The sequence below is a fragment of the Ahaetulla prasina genome, chromosome 17, assembly GCF_028640845.1.
Source record: "Ahaetulla prasina isolate Xishuangbanna chromosome 17, ASM2864084v1, whole genome shotgun sequence".
NCBI lineage: Eukaryota > Metazoa > Chordata > Lepidosauria > Squamata > Colubridae > Ahaetulla > Ahaetulla prasina.
In genome coordinates, this window is record NC_080555.1 from 10,145,547 (window position 1) to 10,162,922 (window position 17,376).

Below are 17,376 nucleotides of genomic sequence, written 5' to 3' on the forward strand. Positions count from 1 at the left end.
GCCTTCCATCCTCCTGAGGTGGGTAAAATGAGGACCCAGATTGTTGGGGGCAAGAGGCGGACTCTGTAAACCGCTTAGAGAGGGCTGGAAAGCGGTAAATAAGTCTAACTGCTAATGCCCTTCCTTCCTTCCTTCCTTCCTTCCTTCCTTCCTTCCTTCCTTCCTTCCTTCCTTCCTTCCTTCCTTCCTTCCCAGTGGTTAGAATTAGTATTGCAGGCTAATTTGTATTGCAGGCTAATTCTTGCTCTGTGATGTATGTAAGGGAGCCCTTCTTGCTTAAACTTAGTTGAATTCCTACTGTTGCTACGTATTGACAGTTTGGCCACTTCCACATTTGTCTGGTTTTAGTCTCTGATATGGTTCGCAAGTGTATGTTTTCGCCAGCGGTGTGGTTTACATCGTGTTACTACCAGTTCGCAGAGCATGCACACGCTCGCTTTGGGTGCGCGTGCCACTCCCCCTCCCCCCCAGTTCCCATGTGCATCTGCCTTCTGCACATGCGCCCGGTCTTCCACACATGCACTTTGCTTGTGCGCGCGCCTCCCGTGCCTGTGCCTGACCTCAAAAACGTGCCTTAATTAGGATGGCATAGAGCCAGGGTGGGTGAGAGGGATGCTACCGGTTCGGGCGAACTGGTCCAAAACCGGCTGAATGCCACTTCTGCTTTTTGCGTGTTGTGCTAGGTCAATGGTGGCTAACCTTTTTGCCATCGCGTGCCAGGAGGGGTGGTGGTTTGTGCACGCATGTGCCCTGACCCATAATTCTATGTGCTCTGCCCATGCGTGCGTGACCCCACCCCCCCGCTCCTGGCACACGATGGCCCTGTAGGCCCATTTTTCTCTCTCACCTGGCTCCAGAGCCTCTCTATGAGTCTAGGGAGGGCGAAAACGGCCTTCCCACCCCCCCCAGAGGCCCGTTTTCCAACTTCCGGTTGGACAGGAAGTGATGTTTTGTGCTGTCCCCAGCCTCCAGGGACTCCTAGAGAGGCCTTCTCTTCTACCCCCCCCCGGTCCTCCGGAGGCAGGAAACAGCCTGTTTCCCTACTTCCGTGGGCCCAGAAGGCCTGAAAATCATCTGGCGGAGCTGACCTCGCGTGCCCACTAATATGGCTACGCGTGCCACAGGTTTGCCCTCATGGTGCTAGGTTTATTGTGCTGTTACCGGTCAATGCCTTCATGGACTTCAGCTAATAGAATCTGGAATTCTTCTGCCATCCCTTTCCCCTTAACTCCTCTGGCTTTGTCTTTTTCTCTTTTTCCAGGTTTTGTTTATGCGAAACCAGCTGCCCGCAAGAGGATTACTTCCCTCCCAATTTGTTTGTGAAAATCAATGGGAAGCTTTGCCCTTTGCCTGTGAGTAGACCGAGTCTCCTGTTCCCCACGCTTGAAAGGAAAGGATTGGATGATTGAGGCAGCCCCCAACTCAGGGGCTCCCTGTTTTTGGAATTCAGCCTGCCCTGTTGTGTCTGCCCCCCCCCCCGAGCTTGCCTCCCTGCCAGAAAGTGACTCGGAAAGTGAGGGCGAAGGGCCATCAGGACTTACCATTGGAGCACCGGCTTCCCTGGCTCAGCTCCAGGAGCCAGAGGCAGGCCAGGTGGAGGAGATAACGAGGCCTCCGTCTCCTGACTCTTAACCCCTGCAGGCCACGCCTCCAGACCCAGCTGATGGCAATCAGGCCTGGCTGGACCCTAGGTTTCATAGGCAGGAGAGGAGGGAACAACAGAAGCGAGGGTGGGGCAGGCCTAGGAAGTGCTGAGTCATGGAGCCACACCCCACAGGATATAAAAGCAGCAAGGGCTGCTATACCCCTTCGTGGCAAGCAAATCAACTGCTTAACTAGAGCTGAAGTACTGTTTGTTCCTGGTTGACTCATCGGCATCAAGAGAGATAACAGAGACACTTGGCAGACGCTCGCTAGTTTGCTGCCAGAAGCTGATAGTTGCCGGCTAATTAAGTCATCGCTCGGACGGAGGCGAGGGGGAAAGAATATGCCCCAAGACAGTTGGGAATGGGTAGCTGTCGTGTCCCACTCCTCCGCTGACGGCCGGGTCAGGGAAATCCGAATCAGGCGTGCCTCTGCAGCTCTGCCAAAGTCCTAGCAAAGTCCTCAGGGCAGGCAGGAGACCAGAAAGTGACTTCAGCAAGATATGTTTAGACTTTGCCTGACTCAGAGAATGCCAGAAAGCAGGTCCTTTATATAGGCCATGGGGTGTGGCTCCATGACTCAGCACTTATCCAGGCCTGCCCCTCCCTTCCTTCTGTTGCCTCCGCCTATCAAGTCTTCTGCCGCGAGGGTTGCTCCAGTCGGCAGCTGTTGGCAATTGACCTCCCTCAGGCTCACATGCTGTGGGGGAGGGGGAGGGGTCTAGTTGCTCCGTTTGCCTGGGCATGGAGCCAGGGCTGGGGCCGGGAGGTGCTTCCTCCTCCTCAGCCTGTCTGGGCATGGAGCCAGGGCTGGGGCCGGGAGGCATACTAGGGCATTCCTCCGTGTTCGGAAGCAGATAAGAAGGCCCCGGCTGCGGTGAGATTGGACGAAACACAACAGTAGCCTTCCTCGGCGGGCCCGCTGTCTCTTGGCTGTAGTGAGGAAGAGAGATTGTCCAGGTAGCCCCTTTGCAAGGGGTGGGTTCCTCGGTGGTCTCTGAGCTTGCTTCTTTTCTTGGAGATATTTCATGACCGACTAGGTAACATTATCACTGCTAGAAGGGAAAGGGTTGTATGGAGGAGGAGGACTGGGGGTCCTTGATGCTCTCAGAGCTTGGTTGTTTTCTTCCAGATGTTTCATTACCCAACTAGGGAACATCATCAGTGCTAGAAGGGAAAGGGGTTTGTGGAGAGGGGAGGAGGAGGAGGAGGCGGAAAAGGACTGTTGGGTCCTTGATGCTCTCAGAGCTTGGTTGTTTTCTTGCAGATGTTTCACGACCCAACTAGGTAACATCATCAGTGCTAGAAGACAGTGGGGTTGGTGGAGAAGAAGAGGAGGAGGAGACTGAGGGGCCTTTGTTGGTCTCTGAGCTTGTTTGTTTTCTTGCAGATGTTTCATGACCCAACTAGGGAGCATCATCAGTGCTAGAAAGGAGTGGGATTTGTGAGGAGGAAGACGAATATGGGGATCCAGGGTGCTCTTTGAGCTAGCTTGTTTTCTTGCAGACGTTTCATGACCCAACTAGGTAACATCATCAGTGCTAGAAGGGAAGGGGGGTTGTGGAGAGGAAGAGGAGGAGGAGGAGGAGGACTGTGAGGTCCTTGGTGGGCTCTGAGCTTGGTTGTTTTCCTGGAGACGTTTCATGACCCAACTAGGAAACATCATCAATGCTAGAAAGGAGGGCTGTTTGCTGTCAGTTTATATTTTGGTGCCTTGCCTGTCTCTGGGGATATGGGGAGGGGGCGGCCTTAGAGATACTTTGGGAGGGGGCTGTTTACTGATGGCTCTTCAGCAGTTCCTTGATTGGGGTCTTGTTCCCTTGATTGTTGGTCTGATGTTAATTTTGGAATTAATCTATGATTATTTGAATGCTTATTGCTGGTAGTGGAGAGATTGCTTGGGTCTTTTTGATCGCTTTTTTCGGCTGGGTGAAAGAAATTCAAATAGTTTCTCAAACAAGCCTAAATACAAGCCTTTTTGGATTTTAGCACAATGTGCTTTTAGGCAAGTTATCTTAAAATTCCCATCAATATCGCTATTCACCCAAGTCATTTTTTTTTTAATAATTCCATCAGGAACATTAATTGCTTGTGTTTCCTGGGAGTCCAACGGTCTCCTTCAAAACTCAACTTCTGTCTCTTGGAATATTTGACCCTGGCTTATGGCGAAGGGACGCAGTGGCTCAGTGGCTAAGACGCTGAGCTTGTCAATCAAAAGGTCGGCAGTTCAGCGGTTCGAATACCTCATGCTGCGTAGTGGGCTGAGCTCCCGTGACTTGTCCCAGCATCTGCCAACCTAGCAGTTCGAAAGCACGTAAAAAATGCAAGTTGTTGTGTCTGCCCCCCACCCCCCGAGCTGGGCCTCCTGCCAGAAAGTGACTTGGAGCCGGTCCCCCTGCTAGAAAGTGACTTGGAAAGTGAGGGGGAAGGACCGTCAGGACTTACCTCGGGAGCACTAGCTCCCCTGGCTCAGCTCCAGGAGCCAGAAGCAAACCAGGTGGAAGAGATAACGAGGCCTCCATCTCCTGACTCTTTCCCCCCCCAGGCCACGCCTTCAGACCCAGCTGATGGCAATCAGGCCTGGCTGGACCCTAGGTTTCGTAGGCAGGAAAGGAGGGAACAACAGAAGCAGGGGTGGGGCAGGCCTAGGAAGTGCTGAGTCATGGAGCCACACCCCACAGGGTATAAAAGGCAGCGAGACCTGCTGTATCTCTTTGTAACAGGCAAATCCACTGATTGACTAAGAGCTGAAGTTTGTTCCTGGGTGACTCACCAGCGTTGTAGAAGATAACGAAGGCTCTTGGCAGACGCTGGCTAGTCTGCTGCCAGAGCTGATAGTGCCGGCTAATTAAGCCATCACTTAGACGGAAGCGAAGGAGGACAGAACACAAGTAGAAAAACAGGGACCACCTTTGGTGGGAAGGGAAGAGTGTTCCGTGCGCCTTTGGCGTTGAGTCATACCGGCCACATGACCACGGAGACGTCTTCGGACAGCCCTGGCTCTTCGGCTTTGAAACGGAGATGAGCACCGCCCTCTAGAGGCGGGAACGACTAGCACGCATGTGCGAGGGGAACCTTTACTTTATGGCGATAACATCACCCCAAGCCAAGGGGTGCGGTCCCTGTTTATGGTGGGGTGGATTTGATCTCAATCCAGTTGATTTAAATCACAATGTAAATCGCTAGTAAAAAGGCTTGATTTCAATCGACTCGATTTAAATCATACTTTTTAAAAGAGCTACGGTCATCTCCGTCCCGCAGCGGCTGCTCCTCTGACCCGCAGTTGACTCACCAACCGTCCCAGTCACTTTAATGGGATGGCTGGTGATGTGGCAGGGATACAGCAAGGTGAGGGACATGAGAGGAAGCAGGTGAGCGGTTGCCCGCTAACAGGCGCTGCCCTGATGGATCTGAAATGACAGGCGCTCTTTAATATTGCATTTATAAGCTGCTTAGAAGGTTTCACTTTCATTTTTACTGCTTGTCCTTCCTCCTGATGCTTAGAAGTTTGGTGGTACAGATGCATTTCTCTTCACCCGTCTCCTTCCACTTATGACTGTATGACTGTAACTTTGTCGCTGGTGTCCTTACGATTTATATTGATATTGATTGTTTCCTGAGTGCTTATTTGTACCCTATGACTATCATTAAGTGTTGTACCATACGATTCTTGATGAAGGTATCTTTTTTTAAAATATTTTTTTTAAATTTTCAAAAGTTAAAATACACAATGCAAAAATACACAATACACAAAAGCAAAAAATATATAAAACAAACAAATACAAACGCATCAAAATTACATTACTCAGAACAGCTTTTCCCACATCGATATCTCTTATCCTATATATATATACATATATATATATATGTGAAAATATTTACAGACCCCTCGTATCCTGGACATAAACTGTTTCAACTCCTACCCTCAAAACGACGCTATAGAGCACTGCACACCAGAACAACTAGACACAAGAACAGTTTTTTCCCGAAGGCCATCACTCTGCTAAACAAATAATTCCATCAACACTGTCAAACTATTTACTGAATCTGCACTACTATTAATCTTCTCATAGTTCCCATCACCAATCTCTTTCCATTTATGACTGTATGACTATAACTTGTTGCTGGCAATCCTTATGATTTATATTGATATATTGATCATCAATTGTGTTGTAAATGTTGTACCTTGATGAACGTATTTTTTCTTTTATGTACACTGAGAGCATATGCACCAAGACAAATTCCTTGTGTGTCCAATCACACTTGGCCAATAAAAATTCTATTCTATTCTATTCTATTCTATTTAACCTCTATATACGGATTCTACTTCTAAGTGTCTCAATGAACCAACATTCTTATTTAAATTATTTTAACCTGATTCAGAATTTAGTCTCATGACAAAAATCTCTCTTAAGTTTTATGCTTACTCTCCAGCCAGGAATACCATCTATTCCATATTCGATAGTACTCAGTATCTTCCCTCTCCTTCATTTCCATCGATAATCTATCCATTTCTGCACATTCATATTTTTTTTAAATTATAATTTGATCTGGTGGGATATCCAGATGTTTCCAACTCTGTGCTAACACAATTCTACATGCCGTCAATATGTGTAATATGATATATTGTATATTTTCTTTTCTTTTATGTACACTGAGAGCATCTGCACCAAGACAAATTCCTTGTGTGTCCAATCACACTTGGCCAATAAAAAAATTCTATTCTATTCTATTCTATTCTATTTCATTCCATTCCATTATACTGTATATATTATTCTATTCTGTTCTATTCTATTCTCTTCAAACAATCGTACAGTTTGTAGTTACATTAGATTTGCAAAACAATGGGCTAAATATTCCTGAACTTTGTTTTATGATTTATTTCACAGTTACTGTGTAACGGGGTGAAGCCATCAATGCAGTGCATGTTATCTCAGCTTGCAGAGCATGGATTCGTTGAATGAGTTTACCAAAAAAAAAAAAAAAAAGTAAATATTGCAGAATATACGGCGTCACTCTACATAACTAAGCTCCCATTTCATTCTGAAAAAAACTAAATTACGAATTAGATAGGAAACAATTTTTAGATAGATTTTTTTTTTACTCCAAAAGCATTTTATTAAGATAAATTTGATTAAAAAAAAATCCGATTTAATTTTTTTTTTAAAAAACTGATTTTTGATTATTATTTTTTAAATGGATTTTTATCCACCCGGGTTTATGGCTTAACGTAGGCTTGAACCTAGCCCATGTTGGTTGATCAAACAAACCACCCTGAAGCAAACCATGTCCCTACCTGTGTATTGTGATGATGGTCAGTGGGCCCTCAGCCTGACCACAGCTGTTTTTTTTTTCTGCCGATGCAGGGTTACCTCCCTCCCACCAAAAACGGCGCGGAACCCAAGCGACCGAGTCGACCGATCAACATCACGCCTTTGGTGCGCCTTTCGGCCACCGTCCCCAACACCATTGTGGTCAATTGGTCATCTGAATTTGGCAGGGTAAGAGGGGCTCTGCCGATGGAGGCAGCGACATATTGTGCCGAAAAGGTTAGCCATCACTGGTATAGGGTTTCCTGCCTAAGCAAGGGGGGCTGGACTGGAAGACCTCCAAGGCACCTTCCAATTCTGTTATTCTATTCTAAAACTCTGCTTCAGGTGAGTGAAGAACTTAGCCAACACTATGAGAATCAGAAGGAAGTGTTGTGACCCAGGGCCAAGTAGGTAGTAGTAAACTCAGTCAGTTTAAAAACAAACAGACTTTATTAGAACAGTTGAGAATTAAACTCATTCTCAGCGTCGTCCAAACTAAATCAAAGCAAATTCTTCCTAACACAATTCTTCAGTCTTATCACCAACCTTGGTCTAATTAGGCAAACTGCCAAAGGGCTTTTCTTGGCAAAAGTTCAAAAGCTGAAGACGCCAACAAGAAATAAATGCAGCAAGACAAGGCTATCAACGTTGTTTTCCAGCAAAGAGCCCAAACGCTGTTGCTGGTCTTTTAAGCCTTATGGGAGGGGCCAATCATCTCTTGGCCCTACTCCTGAGTTGTCCTTTTTGCTTGAGCTGCTCTTGCCTTCTGGCAACTCTTCTCATGTGTGCGTTAGGAACAGGCTCCTCCTGTTCCTCTGCCTCAGTACTGTCAGCCTCTGGAGGCTCCGGAGTCCGCACATCACTCCCCAATGGCCCTGGCCCTATCTCTGCCTCCGACGCAGAGCCCTCATCTGGGCTTTCCCCAGCCTCCAGGACTGGCCCCTGTTCTTCCTCAGCCTCATCGCTGCCCGACTCCGTTGCCAGCTCCGCAGGCTGCTGGCGGAGCACAACAGGGAAGCCTCTTGCTTAAGCAAATAGACCGTTTTTGTAAATGTAAGTCAGAGCCCAGCTTCTTAAATCTCTCTCTTCCTCTCCCTGACCTAATTCTGCTTTTGCTCCCTCTAGAATTACTCCCTCTCCGTTTACTTGGTGAAGCAGCTGACCTCGGTAACGTTGCTGCAGAAGCTGAGGGCCAAGGGCATCCGCAACCCCGACCACTCCCGAGCCCTGAGTGAGTCCCCCGGTTCTTTTGATGGCTATCCCAGCGGCCCTGAGGGTCTGGTAGCAGCTGCCCTGACAACTTGCCTGGGGGTGGTCTTGAAAATGACAGACCCAAACACATTTTATCTATCTTTATCTTATCTATCTTTATCGACCTTACCTATCTATCTAATCTATTTTATCTATCTTATCTATCTTTATCTTATCTATCCTATCCCTCTCTCTCTCTCTCTCTCCTTTTAACATTCCTATTTTATTGTGTTTTTTAAAAAAAATCTAGGTGAAATGTTAATACATATCGTAAGTCCATGTATGTTATGCCATACGGTAAAATAATTCTCTTCTTCTGTGTATTATTTGTACTTCGGATTTAAAGAAGCTTTTTTTTCCCCCCTCTCTTGCAGTCAAAGAAAAACTGACCGCCGATCCTGACAGTGAAATCGCCACCACGAGTTTGCGAGTGTCACTCATGTGTCCGGTAATTTCTGCTAATGTCTGCTCACTATTAGTCTTTTTAATATTTTGAAAAAAAATCTGATTATTATTTTTTTTTGATTGAACTTCTGACTGTGGGCAGAGTTAGCCTGCAATACTTCCTTCTAACCACTGCACAGGAAGGAAGGAAGGAAAGGGAAAAAGAAGAGCAAAGCAATAGACTTATATACCAGTTCGCAGTGCTTTCCAGCCCTCTCTAAGGGGTTTGCAGAGTCAGCCTCTTGCCCCCCAACAATCTGGGTCCTCATTTTACCCACCTCGGAAGGATGGAAGGTTGCGTCAACCTTGAGCCTGGTGAGAGTCGATCTGTCAAAGTGCAGGCAGCCGGTGATCAGCAGAAGTAGCTTGCAGTACCGCACTCTAACCACTGCGCCACCTAGGCTCCTTGTCCCGAAAACCTAAACAGACTCCTTGTCCCGAACACCCCCCCTTCTTTATTTATCTCCTGTGAATTAATGGCACTCACACACCGAAAAGTCCAGGCAATAGTCCTTTGAAGGGTTAACTGCAGTAACAGACCTTATCAGTTCCTTGACATAATTGCCAGGCCGGGAGCTTCCAGCTGGCAAGCAGTCTGTGAGGCACGAACCACGATGAGCAAATCTTCCAAAAGAAATACGAACGGTTGTCTCCTACGACAACCACTCCCCTTTCCTTCTATTTATTCCCCAGCCAGAGAGGGGCCATTCAGTGTCCACATGTGCCTTGCTTCCCGAGTCGGCTCCTTGTCCTCCGTTGTTCTCCTCTCCTAACAACTCTGCGCATGCGCATATCTGGAACAGGCCCCAGCTGTTCTTCCTCCCCACTTATCTCTTGATTCCGAAGGCAACTGGGAAATGTTGGACGGCCCCGGCTCTACCTCTGCTTCCGACGCAGAGCATCCATCAGAGCTTTCCCCAGACTCCAGAACTGGCCCATGTTCCTCCCAAACCTTCTCATTGTCTGAGTCTGTGCCGCCAGCTCTGCTGGCGGCTGGCGGGCCACGACATCATCGTCCCGTGACGTATCTCAACTCCCCCCACCCTTCGCTTAACCGGGGATGGACATGGGCAGTGCATGACGCATCCGGCCCGCGAGTTTGACCCCCCCCTGTTCTAGAACTTTTAACTGGATATTCATCGAGTGTTTTTATTTGTTCTGGTCTCTGTAATAAACCTGATTTGATTCGGAACTGGAACGTCCGGGGGGTGGATCGGTGGAAGGGTTTCCCGGTTCTTGAGGGACGGCGAGGCGCATGCAGAACGTTGGAATCGGGTGTGGGTGAAGATGCCGCGTTGGGAGGGGAAAGCCGGGAGTCTCGGTCCTTCCCAAGCAACTGACCCTTGCCACCCCTTTCTATCCCCCCCCCTCCGTCCAGCTGGGCAAGATGCGGCTGATCGTTCCCTGCCGTGCTTTTACCTGCACTCACCTGCAGTGCTTCGACGCCGCCCTGTACCTGCAGATGAACGAGAAGAAGTCCACCTGGACGTGCCCCGTCTGCGACAAAAAGGCTCCTTACGAGGGCTTGATCATTGACGGGTAAGGCTGGGGTGTTTTGTTTGTGGGCTCCCTCTCCTCATTGCTGCCTTTCAGGAGGCCCTTGGGGGAAGAGGCCACCTGGAGATCACCTAGCTGCTCCCGATTTTCGAGACACGTCCTTAGGTCCGCCAGTTAAAAATGGGAACAGAGCTTTTGTCCCTCTCCGACAGCCGGGTCTGGGAAGTCTGTATCAAGCGTGGCCACGAAGCCTCTGCAGCTTTGCCAAATTCCTTTCGGAGTTCTCAGGGCAGGCAGCAATCCAAGGTGTGACTTCAGAAAACCAGATGAGACTTTGCTTGACTCAAATTGCTTGACTCAAGCTGGTCTTTTATATAGGCCATGGGGTGTGGCTCTATGACTCAGCACTTATCCAGGCCTGCCCCTCCCTTCCTTTTGCTGATGTCGCCTCTCAATTCTCCGGAAGCGGGGATCCGTCCACTGTGAACTCCCTTCCTCCTGATCTGCTGCCGGCAATTCTAGCACGTAGCTGGCTTCGTGCTCACACGCTGTAGGAGGGAGGTTTTTTTGCTCATTCCTGACATTCTTTCCGGGCATGGTGCCAGGGCTGCATGCCAGGCCGTTCCTCTTCATTATCAGACTCTGACTCAGATAGCAGGAGATGGGAGGGGCCCGGCTGAGGAAAGGAGGGCGGGCGAGGCACAACAGCTTTGCTCTCTTCGTCCATCCTTAACCAGATCCATTTTCACTGGCGGGCCTCGGATGCGTCTTGCCGCCAATGCAGTTTCAACTCTGGGAATGGAAGCCCACCCATCTTCCAAGTTGCCAAGGTTGAGAAACCGGTGTCATCATGAATGAGATGAAGCTATTGCAGTGTAATTTGTTAGTTGTTGTTAATTGCGAGGTCATGTCCGACCCATTGTGATCCCCTGGGCAATGTTCCTCCAGGCCTTCCTGTCCTCTACCATCCTCCGGAGTCCATTGAAGCTCACGCCGACTGCTTCGGTGTCTCCATCCAGCCACCTCGTTCTCTGCCGTCCCCTTCTTCTTCTTCTTTTGCCCTCCATCTTTACCTGCGTTACTTTTCCTCAGACCGTCCCTGCTTTTGAATTGCTTCCTTCCCTCCCCAGGCTGTTCATGGAGATCCTGAACTCCGTTACGGATTGCGATGAGATCCAGTTCATGGAAGATGGTTCCTGGTGCCCCATGAAGCCCAAGAAGGAGAACCAGGAGGTTTGTCAGACGTCTTCTTACAATGGACTGGAAGGTAAGGCCGAAGGCTCGGCTTTGAAGCCTTGGGCATGACAGGAGGGGCCTGGCTTTGGGCTGGGTTGGAGGGGCTGTGGTGCCAGGAGCAGAGAGGTGTCTTTGGTGCAGGAAGTCCCAAATCTGGGAGTTTGCTCCTGTTGTCTACATGGAGGTGTTGTGGTCCGCCAGCAGCCTGCGGAGCTGGCAGCAGAGTCAGATAGCGATGAGGCTGAGGAAGAACATGGGCCAGTCCTCCAGGCTGGGGAAGGCCCGGATGAGGGCTCTGCGTCGGAGGCTGAGTTGGGGCCAGGGCCATTGGGGAGTGAGGTGCGGACTCCGAAGCCTCCAGAGGTTGACAGCAGTGAGGCAGAGAAACAAGAGGAGCCTGTTCCTAATGCACGCATGAGAAGAGCTGCCAGAAGGCAAGAGCAGCTCAAGCAAAGAGGACGACTCGGGAGTAGGGCCAAGAGATGGTTGGCCCCTCCCATAAGGCTTAAAACAGACCAGCAGCGGCGTTTGAGCTCTTTGCCGGAAAACAACGTTGGTAGCTGCGTCTTCTGGTTCATCTACGTCTTGTGTTTATTTTTGTGACTTCTGAACGTTTGCCAAGAAAGGCCTTTGGCAGTTTGCCTAATTGGACCAAGGTTTGCGACAGGACTGAGGAATTTGTGTTGGGAGGAATTTGCTTTAATTTAGTTGAACTAAGACTGAGAATGAAGTAATTCTCAGCTGTTTGAATAAAATTTATTTTTTCATGGACTGAGTTTCCTACTACCTACTTGGGCCTGGGTCACAACAATGGGGAGGAGCAGGGTCAGTCAGGCCAGAGCCTTTCAGGATTGGGACGGCTTGTAGGCAGGGAGAAAGGGGGGTAGGGTGACCAAGAGAGGCTAAGCAGCGAACATGAGAGACAGAGCTCAGGCAATGAGCAAGGACCACCCCCTCCTGACCCTCGAGCATGGAGAGCGGAGAGAAGGCGAGAACAGTGCAGACTGACCTGACTACTCGGGAGGGGAGCGCCCCGCCCTTCTTCACAAAGAACACCTGGGGACTGAGACTTAAGGAGGTGCTTCAAATAATTGTTTCAATTATTGGCCTTATTATTTGTACATATTTGAAGAATAGAATAGAATAGATATAAAATTAGAATAGAAGAGAATTCAGAATAGAATAGAATAGAATAGAATAGAATAGAATAGAATAGAATAGAATAATGGACTGGACTGGACTGGACTGGACTGGAAAGAATAGAATAGAATAGAATAGAATAGAATAGAATAGAATAGAATAGAATAGAATAGAATAGAATAGAATAGAATAGAATAGAATAATGGACTGGACTGGAAAGAATAGAATAGAAAAAATAGAATAGAATAGAATAGAATAGAATAGAATAGAATAGAATAGAATAGAATAGAATAGAATAGAATAGAATAATGGACTGGACTGGACTGGAAAGAATAGAATAGGAATAGGAATAGATATAAAATTAGAATAGAAGAGAATAGAAAATTAGAATAGAAGAGAATTCAGAATAGAATAGAATAGAAAGAGTGCAGAGAAGAGCAAGAAAGATGATTAGGAGACTGGAGGCTAAAACATATGAAGAACAGTTGCAGGAACTGGGTATGTCTAGTTTAATGAAAAGAAGGATTAGGGGAGACATGATAGCAGTCTTCCAATATCTCAGGGGCTGCCCCAAAGAAGAGGGAGTCAAGCTATTCTCCAAAGCACCTGAGGGCAGGACAAGAAGCAATGGGTGGAAACTAATCAAGGAGAGAAGCAACTTAGAACTAAGGAGAAATTTCCTGACAGTTAGAACAATTAATCAGTGGAACAACTTGCCTGCAGAAGTTGTAAATGCTCCAACACTGGAAATTTTAAAGAAAATGTTGGATAGCCATTTGTCTGAAATGGTGTAGGGTTTCCTGCCTGGGCAGGGGGTTGGACTAGAAGACCTCCAAGGTCCCTTCCAACTCTGTTGTTATTACTATTAGAATAGAATAGAATAGAATAGAATAGAATAGAATAGAATAGAATAGAATAGAATAGAATAGAAAATTAGAATAGAAGAGAATTCAGAATAGAATAGAATAGAATAGAATAATGGACTGGACTGGACTGGAAAGAAGAGAAGAGAATTGAGGAGAAGAGAAGAGCTGGAAGGAACCTTGGAGGTCTCCTAGTTCTAGATGCTGTAGAGAAGGGCATTTGTTCGGAGCAAACGCTGAATTCCTAGAGTGTTGAGTGCCGATGTTTGAACTTTCCCGGATTCCTTGCGTTCTTTCTAGAATTCTTGCTTTGCAGCCGTGGTGCTCAACAGCGCTGGGCTGGACCATTTGCAACCAGAGGCCGCTTGAGGTGCGCGTGTGTATTTGCCATCACTCTGCTCTGGGACTTGCCAGGAACGTGGGAGCCTTTGGTGGGAAATTTGGAGCGACAAAAGGGGAGGTTTGAACTGCCAGCTGCCTGCGTTACCTCCATGCGGAGCCTGGGCTCCTCATCAATCTGAAGTTACGTTTCTGAGCATTTGTCCTCGTTGTTGTCACAGCCTCCCTGTACACAGTAAGTTCGGATGGGAAGCAGCTGCCCGAAAGCAAGAAGAAGGTGGAGGTGATCGACCTGACCTTGGACAGCTCTTCAGACGAAGAGGAACCCCCTGCCAAGAAAGTCTGTCCTGTCGCCATTGCTGCCATCCCTCCATCAGCTGGACCAAAAGGGTAGGTGACGGGGCGCTGTGGGCTCAGAGGGCCTTTCCCTCCTCTGGCTTGGCTGATTTTGGAGAACCGGTAGCAAAAATCTCTGCCCCCACCCCCCGCCCATGCCCAGCTGAGCCATGCGATCATCAGAGGTTTTTGGGTTTTGTTTTTTTACTTTTAAAAGCATTTTTTGTTCAGCTGAAAAAATGCTTTTAAAAATTAAAAAAAAAAAGCCTCTGACGATCAGGCAACTCAGCTGGGATCGTCGGAGCCTTTTAGAGGGCATTTTTTTTTACAACCTCTTCGGCAGAAGAGGTTGTAGAAAAATGCTTTCAAAACTCTGACGATCAACTGAGTTGCCTGATCGTCAGCTTTTTTTCTTTAAAACAAAAAAAAATTGCTTTTAAAGAAAAAAAACCCTCTGATGATCAGGCAACTCAGCTGCGACATCAGAGCCTTTTAAAAGCATTTTTTACAACCTCTTTGGCCGAAGAGGTTGTAGAAAAAATGCTTTTCAAAGGCTCTGACGATCCCAGCTGAGTTGCCTGATCGTCAGGGGCTTTTTTTTTTCTTTTAAAGGCAAAAAAAAAAAATTGCTTTTAAAAGAAAAGAAAAGCCTCTGATGATCAGGCAACTCAGCTGGGATCGTCGGAGCCTTTTAGAGGGCATTTTTTTTTACAACCTCTTCGGCAGAAGAGGTTGTAGAAAAAATGCTTTTAAAAGTAAAAAAAAAAAAGTTGGCCACGCCCACCCAATCACATTATTCCCCCCACCAAGCCACGCCCACAGAACCGGTAGTAACAAATTTTACATTTCACCCCTGCTTCTGACCCTCAATCTCTCCCCCCCCCACCCCCCCCAAAATAGAAATAGAATAGACCCCCGGAGGCTGCTGCGAACGATCCCTTTCTCCCCCAAGAACTCAAAACGCCCTTCCGGCTCCACTAACCTTTCCGTTCCTTTCAGGGTTTTAAACACCGACCACCAGCCTTCCTCGGTGCTGCGGAGTCCTCCAATGGCTGCGGTGGGCAGCGATTACCTCTCCAGCCTCCCGCTGTCCGACTACCATCCTTCTTATTCGGTCCCTTCGGACATCCAAGGTAAGCTGGATCAGGGAGCTCCAAGCTTGGGCTCTCGTCCCTAACTGGGGAGAACCGGAGATGAAAAAGAACCAAGGTTCAGGCTCACCTGTTGTCGTGTCCCACTCCTCCTCTGACGGCCAGGTCTGGGAAGTCTGTATCAAACGTGGCCACGAAGCCTCTGCAGCTTTGCCAAATTCCTGTCAGAGTTCTCAGGGCAGGCAGGAATCCAAGGTGTGACTTCAGCAACCAGATTAGACTTTGCCTGACTCAAGGAATGCCAGAAATCAGATCCTTTATATAGGCCACAGGGTGTGGCTCCATGACTCAGCATTTATCCAGGCCTGCCCCTCCCTTCCTTTTGCTGACGTCGCCTTTCCATTCTCCGGAAGCGGGGATCTGTCCACGTTTTGTCAGCTGTCGGCAATTCTAGCTCGTGGTTGGCTTCTTGCTCACGCTGTGGTGGGGGGGGAGGTTTATTTGCTCAGTCTGTCCGGGCATGGTGCCAGGGCTGGAGGTTGGAGGCATGCCAGGCCATTCGTCTTGCTCAGTCTGTCCGGGCATGGTGCCAGGACTGGGGGCTGGAGGTATGCCAGGCCATTCGTCTTCACTATCAGTCTCTGGCTGAGATAGCAGGAGATGGGAGGGGCCCAGCTGCGGAGAGGGGGGCGGGCGAGGCAGAACACCTGTCTTAGCTTAGATATTGTGGCTTCTTGGCCTTTGAGCTTCTCGTGTGAACACAGCCCTCAAAGGGGCCAAGGCCAGGGGTGGGCCGCTGGGGTGGGGAGGTCTGCACCTCAGCTGTTTTACTCACCGGGGCCGCAGTGGAAAGTAAGTTTTAGAGTTGTTTTCAAACGCACTGCGTGCGGGTGGAGTGCGTGTTTGGCGCGCGGGCGCTCCGCGAACCGGTTGCTACACTGGTTGAATCCCACCACTGAGTCCAACGTCTTTGCCCGCCCGCCCGCCACTTTGTTTGTCTTTTAAATATTTTCCTTCCCTCTAGTCTAGTACTTTCATTTTACCATTAAGGTTTTCCTTTCTCTAGGTCTGGATTTGTTTTCCTTCCTTCAAAGCGAAAATCAGGTACGTTTCCCCTTCCTCTCTCCCATCTCCCAATTTGCCCATTCAATCTTTCAATCCACAGAGGAGTCATTCAAATACGGTTTCTTGTTTTCCTCTGCATTTAGTGCAGGGGTCTTCAACCTTGGCAACTTTAAGCCTGGAGGACTTCAACTCCAGCAAAGCTGGCTGGGGAATTCTGGGAGTTGAAGTCCTCCAGGCTTAAAGTTGCTAAGGTTGGAGACTGCTGATTTAGTGCATTGAATTGCGTCGATAACCCAGCAAACTTCCTTTCCTAGGTCTTCCACAGGAAAGTTCTTTTCAGTTCTTCAGAACACAGTTCTTTTCAGATTTGCACCGTTCAGAGTTCAGAACAGCTGCTGCTCAAACAAGAAAGAGAATAGCAGCAGCAATCGCCTTTAGACTTATATGCCGCTTCGCAGTGCTTTGTAGCCCTCTCTGAGCAGTTTACAGAGTCAGCCTCTTGCCCCCCAACAATCTGGGTCCCTGTTTTACTGACCTCGGAAGGGCGGAAGGCTGAGTCAACCTTGAGCCGGTCAGGATTGAGCTGCTGACTGTGGGCAGAGTTAGCCTGCAATACTGCATTCTAACAGAGGGAGGGAGGGAGGAGGGAAGGAAGGAAAAGAAGGGAAGGAAGGAAGGGGGGAAGGAGGGAGGGAAGGGCAATTGCTCTTAGACTTATATACCACTTCACAGTGTTTTACAGCCCTCTCTAAGCAGTTTACAGAGTCAGCATAGGTAAATTAAGTAGATAGGTAGGTAGGTAGGTAGGTAGGAAAGAAGGAAGGAAGGAAGGAAGGAAGGAAGGAAGGAAGGAAGGAAGGAAGGAGGGGAGGAGGGGAGGGCAATAGCACTTATATACCACTTCACAGTGCTTTCCAGCCCTTTCTAAGCGGGTTACAGAGTCAGCCTCTTGCCCCCAACAATCTGGGTTCTCATTTTACCCACTTCGGAAGGCTGAGTCAACCTTGAGTCAGTCAGGATCGAACTGCTGGCAGTGGGCAGAATTAGCCTGCAATACTGCATTCTAACCACTGGGAGGGAGAGAGGGAGGGAGAGAGGGAGGGAGGGAGGGAGGGAAGGAAGGAAGGAAGGAAGGAAGGAAGATAGCAATAGCTCTTAG

General features: G+C 48.5%; 1 protein-coding gene across 6 annotated transcripts in view; it reads left to right on the forward strand.

The window, feature by feature from the left end:
* PIAS3 (protein inhibitor of activated STAT 3) overlaps window positions 1-17,376 on the forward strand; it is a 47,038-nt gene that overhangs the window by 23,157 nt on the left and 6,505 nt on the right. For all 6 annotated transcript variants that reach the window (XM_058159852.1, XM_058159849.1, XM_058159851.1 and 3 more), the window contains 9 exons: window positions 1,262-1,352; window positions 7,010-7,144; window positions 8,081-8,186; window positions 8,581-8,654; window positions 10,029-10,189; window positions 11,278-11,414; window positions 13,947-14,115; window positions 15,061-15,194; window positions 16,219-16,256. In XM_058159852.1, the coding sequence (XP_058015835.1) occupies window positions 1,262-1,352; window positions 7,010-7,144; window positions 8,081-8,186; window positions 8,581-8,654; window positions 10,029-10,189; window positions 11,278-11,414; window positions 13,947-14,115; window positions 15,061-15,194; window positions 16,219-16,256 (1,045 nt within the window). The remainder of the gene's footprint in view (window positions 1-1,261; window positions 1,353-7,009; window positions 7,145-8,080; window positions 8,187-8,580; window positions 8,655-10,028; window positions 10,190-11,277; window positions 11,415-13,946; window positions 14,116-15,060; window positions 15,195-16,218; window positions 16,257-17,376) is intronic.